This window comes from Malus sylvestris, chromosome 15 (assembly GCF_916048215.2).
Source record: "Malus sylvestris chromosome 15, drMalSylv7.2, whole genome shotgun sequence".
Lineage (NCBI taxonomy): Eukaryota > Viridiplantae > Streptophyta > Magnoliopsida > Rosales > Rosaceae > Malus > Malus sylvestris.
The window spans coordinates 49676832-49686937 of NC_062274.1; the positions used below are offsets into that span (position 1 = coordinate 49676832).

The 10106-nt window shown below is 39.3% G+C and overlaps 1 protein-coding gene across 1 annotated transcript; it reads right to left on the reverse strand.

Annotated features, from left to right (window-relative positions):
• Positions 1–1775: 1775 nt before the first annotated feature.
• Positions 1776–2626, reverse strand: LOC126603074 (uncharacterized). The gene is made up of 2 exons (XM_050269829.1): positions 2572–2626; positions 1776–2368 (listed from the first exon to the last, which is right to left on the reverse strand). The coding sequence occupies exons 1-2, from the start codon at positions 2624–2626 to the stop codon at positions 1776–1778; spliced, it is 648 nt and encodes a 215-aa protein (XP_050125786.1).
• Between the last annotated feature and the right edge of the window lie 7480 nt (positions 2627–10106).

The following is a 10106-nucleotide window of genomic DNA, read 5'->3' on the forward strand; positions in this document are numbered from 1 at the left end:
ATGCCTCGAGGGTATTTTTGTCATCTTTTGTCTAAAAGTCCACGTGTCGCCTAGTGAATATTTTTGGCTTCACAATCTGCATCCTTTTGCAGGCAGGCTTCAATAAACGAGCAGAATTCTGATGAAAATTTGTGTTTTTAAGGTGTAGGTGATGGATCATCCAAGATCTGCCAGAGACCTCAGAACCTCAGTTGCAAAACAACGGTGGATGTAGGCATTGGTAAGGATATGAATGCAGCATAAGATTGACAGGTATTTACCTGCAGCATAAAATTGATGGGTCCTTCATTAGCTGTATATGAAAATTCTCCAGTACCACACTCAAAGAGAGCAAGAACAAGGCTCCAAATATGAGCTGGATTAGAATAATTTGTAAACTATATATTACCAAGAACAAGATTAAGTCGCATAAATCACAAACAAGAAAGCATGAAAAACACTCACACATATATGTAAAGAACTTTGCAATACCACTAACCTGATGAACTGCCATTGGAAGATGCCATGGCTGCTGTTGTTCAATCCCTGTGCGTTGTAATCCTTCTCCTATCTGTCAGATTGCTTAAAACTCTAACTAAGAATAGGGCTTAGTACTTAATCGAGTGCGCATCTGTGAGAGTAGAGGTTACAACATATATATATCCTTCTCATAACTTAACAAGGATTCCCTATTAAAATCCTGATAGAAAACAACTTATGTTCTCCAATCCTTATCAGTTTTCATACTATAACAGAATCCTTCACAAACAAGGATTTTGCACACTGCTTCTCATAAGGCTTTCCTATTCCAATCGGACTTAAGCATTCACTGTCAAAATATCCAATCCCATGTTCATACTCTTACATTCTCCCACTTGAACATGAGATCAATTCCAGACATGAACTTCTCCAATTTATAGGAAGTGATCATAGAGCCTCTTATGAGAATCTAACGTTATGACTATCATTCCATTGTACTTCAAAATATGGAAACTGAGAACCATAGACCACAACCAAAATCCAGTATTGATTCTAAGTTCACGCATATCCAAACTACAAACACGACTCATAACAAAACTGATATACCCAATTAATCACATAATATGCTCCCACTCTTCAAAAGAAAAGCAACACAATACTGATTAAACATGATTTATTAACCACAAGCTTAAAATAGACAAACTGCTTTCAAAACATCTAAGAAATCATCCTCTAAAACAAGTCCATCATCCAAAACTACAAAACTTCAAAACCAAGGTAATAAGTTTTGGGAAAAGACCGTTATTTAAAACATAAAAGTTGAAACTAACAAACTTTAGATAAAACTAAATAAATCAACTCTGACCAAGATAGCAAGCACAGTTCCAGATTAAGCTACTCACATAACTGCAACCTGCCAATTCTTCGAAACAAACCAATTACTCCCACTGATCTAGACTCTTCAACACTCCCATCCGAGATACATGTTTCTGAAATTCTCCAATAGGTAGCGCTTTAGTCAAAGGATCTGCAGTCATCAAAATAGTACTAATGTGCTGAACTTCAATCATCCCTTTCTTTACTTGCTCTCTTACTTTAAGATATTTTAAATCCATTAACCTCGAAGCAGAAGTTCTTCTGTTATTTTAGCAAAGAACATGGCTGAATTGTTGTCACAAAACATTCTCACAGGTTTTTTAACTGAATTTACAACTTTCAATCCTGACAGAAAATTCTTCAACCAAATAGCTTGTTTCATTCCTTCAAAACAAGCCACAAATTTGGCTTCCATAGTAGATGTAGCAATGATAGTTTGTTTAGCACTCTTCCAGATTGCACATAGTTTGCTTCTTCAACCTCCTTGCCTTTCTCTTGCTTTTGCTATAGGAGACTTTCAACTGACCATACTTTGTGGGAAGGGCTTGAAGGATCATGAATACAAGCTGCTTCTCTCCAATGTTCACATCCATGGAATTCAACTTTTCGGCAACATCTGTCATTTTCATTATATGATCTCTTATAGAGCCAGTACCCTCAATTTTGTAAGTAGTAAGCAAAGACATGTATTGGCTGACTTCTGCTTTCTCAGACTCTTTAAATTTCTTTTCAATTGCAACCAAATAGTCCACAGCCAGTTCTGGTTTCTTGATTCCTCCTTTGATTGTATCAGTCATCCCAGCTTCTAAGATTGAAAGTGCTACTTTGTTAGCCCTTGTCCACCTCTCAAAATTTGATCTCTCTGCTTTGGTGCTTTGATCACTTATGACAGGCCTAGGACTATCAATTGCTATATCAAACTCATTGAGAGTCAATAGTAAATTGATATCCCTTCTCCACTTCTTGTAATTGACACCGCCGGTAAGGATCAGAATATTTTCCAAATTTAAGCTCCTCATCGATATTGCAGACACTGATGAACATGAAATCACCATATGAACATTTAAAGTTCTGATTTCGTTTTCACAGTCTATTGCACATCAAAACTTTATAACCAATATCCATATATACAATCTTAACAACAAACAGTTGATAAGCACATATAGGATCAAGGGTTTCAAGATAAATCATGGACCGATCACCATATAATCAGGAACAACCATATAAATCATGAACCGATCACCATGTAATCAGGAACAACTATCCTTTCGCACTGATTTGTTCCATACATCTCAGTTCATGATTTTGATAGCACTAGTAAGTTTGCATAAACTAAATATATTTCTTATGAATGAACTCCTCCAATTTGCATGCATGCGGTAGGTGACTGACTCCCAAATAATTCTCGTTGCCAAGCAAATTAAATACCATTAATTAAGAGCTTAAAAACACTTTAATTATTACCTCTATTTTGCTTTTGCAATTAGGAAATTTTCCCCCTTTTGCGTACAATATTATAAGAATATTTTTGTTCTCTACACTTAAATGATGGTGATACTCACTACCTTATTTATCACCGTTATATGAGTTTAATACATGTTAAAACTCATAGTGATGGTGCTAGCTACCTGCTTCTTGTGTTTTTTTAAAGAAAGAAAGGGGCATTTGATGTTTGGACAGACATAGTGATGGTGCTAGCTACCTGCTTCTTGTGTTTTCAAAAAGAAAATAAAACAAATGAGAAAAGGCTAATTTGCACCCTTTTGGATATTATGATGCCAATTTGCTTCGTTGAGAAACTTGTGGCTTTTCTAATGGAGATTGCGTAAAGGTGCAAACAATTTGTTAATGGTTGTGCAAAATAGGTTTCATACTAGAAAAAATTTCCGCACTCCGCCGCGGGATTTGAAATCATAACCCACAATTTAACATGCCCATTTTTAAATTATTCAGAAATCAATCAGAGAAAACTTCAAGCAGAAGAAAAATGAGTTCTCAATTAGAGAAAACTTCAATTTCATGCAAGTTTTTTTGTTCAAATTTCAGGGCTTAACAATGCAAGATTTGAATTTGCATTTGGTTCAAAGAAATAAGATAAACTGATAAGCAAAATGAACTAAAAAAATAGTGTTTTTTTACAATATATAAAGAGACAATCTCAGAAGTTTGCATATGTGCTGGAAATTTACAATATATAAAGAGACAATCTCAGAATAAAACACATTTGAAGGAAAAGTAATAAGAAAAGAAAATAGTGTTTTTTACCTATGATCCATGTGAGGAGTAGAATTTTCAGTCATAATTGACAACCCAAGAGCTCTGTAAATCAAATATATAGGAAAAGATCAATAAAAAGTGAATTACAGTTTCTCAAATCAGAAAGTAACATTTATTTGAAAAGATTTAGACTCATTTTGGATATAGATAAACAATGGCATGTTAAAAACCAAAATGATAAGGCATTCAACATTCAACATTCATGTAAAAAAAATGATATACATGTTATCCATCAATGTTTTGGTAACAAATTCCCAAATTGCTCTATCTACCAAACATTTGCAAATCTATAGTTACAGATGTTTAGTTCTATGATATTCAACCCAATACCCACATTATTGGCAAAACGACATTGTATAGATCGTTTGAGCACCCGAGCCAATGACAATAACATTGAAGGCAACTACAAAAATTGTACATTATATAAAGAGGCAATCTCAGAATCAAAATTGTCAAAATCAATATTTTATGGCTACATTTTTTTCATCAGTCAATCAATACACACTGAACACAGAATCACATACTCGACAAAAATTCAAACCCATAAATCTGAAATTAGCAATGTTATTTCTTACCCCCCAAAAACAATCCAAATCTTAGTGGTTACATTCATTAGTCAAGCACTCAACCACTCAGGCACATCAACTACAACTTGGGAATTGTTGAGCCAAAAATAATCACAAGGCGACACGTGGATTTTTTAGTAAAAGAGGACCAAACTACCCTTGAGGCACACCGGGATTCCTACACGCGAGCAGCTCAAAAATGCTCCAAAAATGTAACAATTCAATATTCATCTCATCAAATCCCGTAACCTCCAAAATATTTATTCCAAAATTATGTTAATTGGTTAATTAATGGATTAATTACCCAATTAATCCATTAAACATCAATTTAAACATCCAAATAACCACAACATATATTCCCCTCAATCCCAAAACTAGTGATTGACCGGCCACCCCCTTTCTCCCCAACTTTTCACACTTTTCTCCATTTTATTACCCTATTTACACAACTATTCAATTTTGTAACCTCCGGTTTATTTCTTTTATACTTAATTAGCCAATAAATTGGCTAATTAAGCTAAAACTATAACCACCAAAACCCATTAGTGGCCGGCCACACCTTGGGAAAATTGGGCAAAGCCTAACCCTATAAATAGGCACCCATTCTCACCAAAAAGCTAGGCCAACACTCTTGCAAAAATCCCAAAATTCTCTAAACATTCTTTCTCTCTAAATTCTAACTTTGGCATCGGAGGTTCTTCGGCCAAAGCCCCCCCATTTATCGTGGGCGCGTGAGGCTTGTGGCCATAACCAAATGTGTTATTTATTTTGTAGGTGCAATTTTGTCTAAAATCAAGGAGGAAGAAATTTGCATCCACAAATTGGTGCTTTCATTGAGAGTTGAGATTCACACTCGTAGAAGACTCTTGCGCAAAAAGGTTTTTTCTCTATTTCCTCTATTTTCTAGTCCACTTGTATTTTTCGTACGTTTTTATTATTAGAATTTTTTATTTGCCAAGATTCTTTGATAAAACATAAAAGAGAAATACAATGGCTAGAAATTTAGAAAATTCCACAAGTGAAAATTCCAATATTCAATAAATGGGACCGCGGCGATCCATGAGACTAAACGTGATCTTAAAGGGAGCGGCACCACCACCACAAGGCTCCACCATGGCAACCACCGAGGTGGCCACCATGGCAATCACCCGCGGCGAGGTCCATGGCTCCACCACTACGGCCCAAGCCGTGTTATCCAAGGCCCACGCCACCAAAGCCACGGCCCAAGCCATGTTACTCCATGCCCAACGTGAGCCCAATGCGTTTCCAATTCGAGCCCAAGCCTCGCATTCGCATGTACCACGCATTGAGCAGCCTGCTCCCGTAATCCAACCTGCTCCTGCAGCCTTGCCTGCTCCCGCGACCCAGCCTGCTTCTGTAATCCAGCCTACTCCCGCAGCCCTGCCTCCCATGGTTTCCCAAGCAGCTCAAGTTGGCCCAATAATATCTCAACTATCTGGAGCAACCATCAAGCTGGGGGCATTTTCACCATATTTCTCCGCGGATTTGACATTTCCCAATTCAAATCTTGCACCCGGAGTCTACCACACTTCCATTGCTCAAGGAGGCACATTTCTTCCTAGCTCTTCCAATCCAAATGGCGAACAACACTTGTCTCGACAAGTCATAGAGTTGACGAGCGCCATTGCACAACAGACGACCTTGGTGAATCAACTCTTGCAACGCACCAAGATCCAACGTGCCCCAGACGAGGTGTCCCGAAGTAAGACAAGGGCAGACGAACCTCTCCGCCAGCGTCCCGGCAAACAACCCCTTAACCAGCCATGTTCCAAGCGTTCGTGCATTCCCAATCAAGCCCACGGACGAGCATACGTTCACGGTTGAGGTCATACTCCGATTATCAACATGGACAACCTTCCAGGCGAAATGTTCATTCACAACTAGGCTCACAATGAGCATTCTCCACCTCACATCGGAGTAGGCAGCACGACAGATGGAGAGAAGCAGTCACTCAATCTGACTCAACTTCAACCAGCAGCCTGCGAACGGCCTGTTTGCTTGCCGGATACATGCCACATGCACTGCAATCGCGACATAGACGAGTCAAGCATAGGGAAGAGCGGCCCAAACCCATAGGTCATGACCGGGGGCAATCGAAAATTCCATAGCCCCAGCAGAGGTAAATTCAAGAAGAAGTTGATAGGCTCCTAACTGAACGACTGTGCAATTTCCAACGAAACGAGGTTGCTGACGATGCGCTTCGACGAGACATGACCAACATAAGCATGTCACCATTCACGAATGAGATCGAGTTGATAGATCCACCTCGCGGGTTCACTATGCCTCACTTCATTCCGTACAAGGGAGACGAAGATCCGGATCGACATCTCAAGTATTACCACAGTACCATGATCCTCTACAGGAACAATGATGCGCTTATGTGCAAAATTTTTGCCACAACTCTACAAGGCGAGGCGTAAGACTGGTTTCACACTCTACCGCCGCAGTCGATCCGAAGTTTTAACGAACTTTCCTTTGTTTTCACTAAGGAGTATTCGTCTAACCGCTTAATCAAAAGGACATCCGACCATCTCTTCAGCATCGTAAAAGACCATCGGGAGACAATTCGCGACTATGTCAAGAAGTTCAAAATGGAGAAGGCTAAGATTGTTGGCTACAACGAAGACATAGCAACGACAACATTCAGAAATGGGCTTCCCATCGAACATTCTTTATTTGGAAAATTGATCATGGGAGAAGAATTGACCCTAGCAAGTTCATATGCTTTGGCAGAAAAGCATGCATTATGGGACGAGGCCAAGCAGTCTAACAAAAACGAGTCGAAAAAGAAGCACATGGAACGTTCCCCGACCAGAGAAGGCTTAGCGCTTGAAACATTCACCAAGTTCACAGTTCCAATCAGCCAAATTCTTCACAAGCTCAAGAATGAACCTTGGTTTAAACTACCGCCACCCATGAAAAGCGATCTTACCAGGCTGGATCATACAAAATATTGCGCATTCCATCAAGGACCAGGCCACACTACCAATGACTGCCTGAAGTGGAAGCAGTACCTTGAGAAGCTGACAAATGAGGGCCGATGTGAAGAGTATCTTGACAGGTCAACAAAACGGCCTACACAAGCAGGGGAAGTTCCCATCACCCCATGAACCACGTTTGGATTTTTTCCAAATAAGTTCGAAGATTCAAGCAGCTCGACAAACAAGGCTTCACAAGCCGAAGAATATCCAGTTTGTTATGCAGTTTCTACTTTCCAGCACAGTTGATTTATTTCTTTATTCTCAATGAAGATTCAAGAAGTTATTCATAAGTCTGCTCCAAACCTTTTCTAGGTCTGCTCTCCAGTGCGAGAGGTTAAACTAATTGCTCTCAAGTGCGAGAGGGTAAACTAATTCCCCGACACCCTAAAGGGTCTGCTCTTCAGTGCGAGAGGTTAAACTAATTGCTCTCCAGTGCGAGAGAGTAAACTAATTCCCCGACACCTTAAAGGGTCTGCTTTCCAGTGCGAGAGGGTAAACTAATTCCCCGACACCCTAAAGGGTCTGCTCTCTAGTGCGAGTGGTTAAACTAATTGCTCTACAGTGCGAGAGGGTAAACCAATTCCCCGAAACCCATATGGGTCTGCTCTCCAGCGTGATAGGTTAAACTAATTGCTCTCCAGTGTGAGAGGGTAAACCAATTGCTCTCCAGTGCGAAAGGGTAAACTAAATCCCTGACACCCATATGGGTAAGCTCTTCAATGTAAGAAGGCCACATAGTTCAAAAGATCGAATGCTTAAATATCAGTTAAGTAACAAATGGTTAGGGAGCAGCAGCCACTTTTACACTTAACAGTTCGCTCATCCTACACTTCATCTTTAGCAACTCCGATCTTGGCAGCTTCATCCTTGACTGCTCCATCTACGGCAGCTGAGAAATCAAACTCAAGCAGTTTCCTCATTTTTGGTAAGCAGCCCAGACGTGGTAGCCCAAACTGTTGTCCATGCCACGCCACTTCCTCGGCCCATGTCGAGCCAATCCTTGGCTTCAATCAAGCCGAGCAACACAAACAATGGCCCCTGCCACACCACCTCCTTGGCCTATGACAAGCCGACTCCTGGCACCTGCCAGCCGACGTGCCGCACCACCCCGACGGCTGCTCCGTGGCAACACATCCCAAGAAGAAGATAAGGAGAATTAAGTTTTCCTTACATCGGTGCGGTGCAGAGAAGACAAAGAAAGCAACGAAAGACGGTCCTTCGCACGAACAAGATGTAGAAGATTGCTAGAGGAGGGGGAACAAATATCCTCTAAGCTTTCTCTCTCTTGTAGGGTAGAATAAATCGCTCTCCAAAGTTGATTTAACAACTCACTTAAGGTGGACTTAAATAGGCTTTGAGAGAAATTTATTTCCCTTTCCTAGAAGGATCTAATTTCACATTAAAGAGTGAATCTACATCAAAATAGGAAGCAGTCTTAAGTTTCCTAGAGCAAGAAGATCTCTACACCTGCTACCCTTTCCTACGAGCAGCCCAGCAGGTGTGGGGGCATTTGTGGAGCAAAAAATAATCACAATGCAACACATGGATTTTTTAGTAAAAGATGACCAAATTACCCTTGAGGCACACCGGGATTGCTACATGCGAGCAGCTAAAAAATGCTCCAAAAGGTAACAATTCAATATTCATCTCATCAAATCCCGTAACCTCCAAAATATTTATTCCAAAATTATATTAATTGGTTAATTAATGGATTAATTACCCAATTAATCCATTAAACATCAATTAAAACATCCAAATAACCACAACATATATCCCACTCAATCCCAAAACTAGTGATTGACCGGCCACCCCCTTTCTCCCTAGCTTTTCACACTTTTCTCCATTTTATTACCCTATTTACACAACTATTCAATTTTGTAACCTCCTGTTTATTTCTTTTATACTTAATTAGCCAATAAGTTGGCTAATTAAGCTAAAACTATAACCACCAAAACTCATTAGTGGCCTGCCACACATTGGGAAAATTGGGCAAAGCCTAACCCTATAAATAGGCACCCATTCTCACCAAAAAGCTAGGCCAACACTCTTGCAAAAATCCCAAAATTCTCTAGACACTCTTTCTCTCTAAATTCTAACTTTGGCATCGGAGGTTCTTCGGCCAAAGCCCCCCCATTCATCGTGGGCGCGTGAGGCTTGTGGCCATAACCAAAGGTGTTATTTATTTTGTAGGTGCAATTTTGTCTAAGATCAAGGAGGAAGAAATTTGCATCTACAAGAATGTTATGCAAATCTTAGGCAGCTTGAATCATTAAGTTTGAGTTGGAAGAAGCTCTGTTGCCTGCTCTGCTAGTTGAGGAGTGTCACCAAATTCAGCATTATCATTAGCATCAACACATTTCACACACTCCCGCTTCCAAAACATATCACAAAATCGAAAACCAAATGAGATTATGTAGCAGAAAAGACAGAAAAATAGATTAAGAAAAGCAATTAATATTAAATATAGAGGGTGAATGATGTTGTCCAATAAATAAGACAGCTGTATATATTTCTCGACCATGAGAAAAAATCAAATTAATAGAGGCATTAATCCTAAGTTTGCCATTCGTTATTGCCGGAATCAGGACCTTTCTTTCAGAACCTTTGACCAACGGGTCCTCGGTCTAAACTTGATGACATATTGTAAAGTCCTCTTACATACAAATTAATGAAATATTAATTTATTTCCATGAGTTATTTGATTTTGCAAATTCAAAATAATTGAAGAATACTGAAAATTACTAAACCCCATCACAACATCCCATTACTGAAAAATCAAAGACAAAAGTAAATTACTATCTTTCTAAGCATCCAAAGATAGCATACTCAAAATACCAAATTCAACTCCAATGTCTTAAAAAATTAAAAAAAAAATTAGCCAAATTGGAATAGTTAGATCAAATAAAGATTTAAGTCAACCAATTAC

What these genes read in the sequence shown, in the direction of transcription:
- LOC126603074 (XM_050269829.1), bottom strand. Translation starts at nt 2,626, where the DNA reads ATGTATGGAACAAATCAGTGCGAAAGGATAGTTGTTCCTGATTACATG. An exon ending in TCCTGATTACATGGTGATCG is followed by an intron (nt 2,369 to 2,571) that starts GTTCATGATTTA and finishes CATGTTCATCAG; the next exon opens with TGTCTGCAATATCGATGAGG.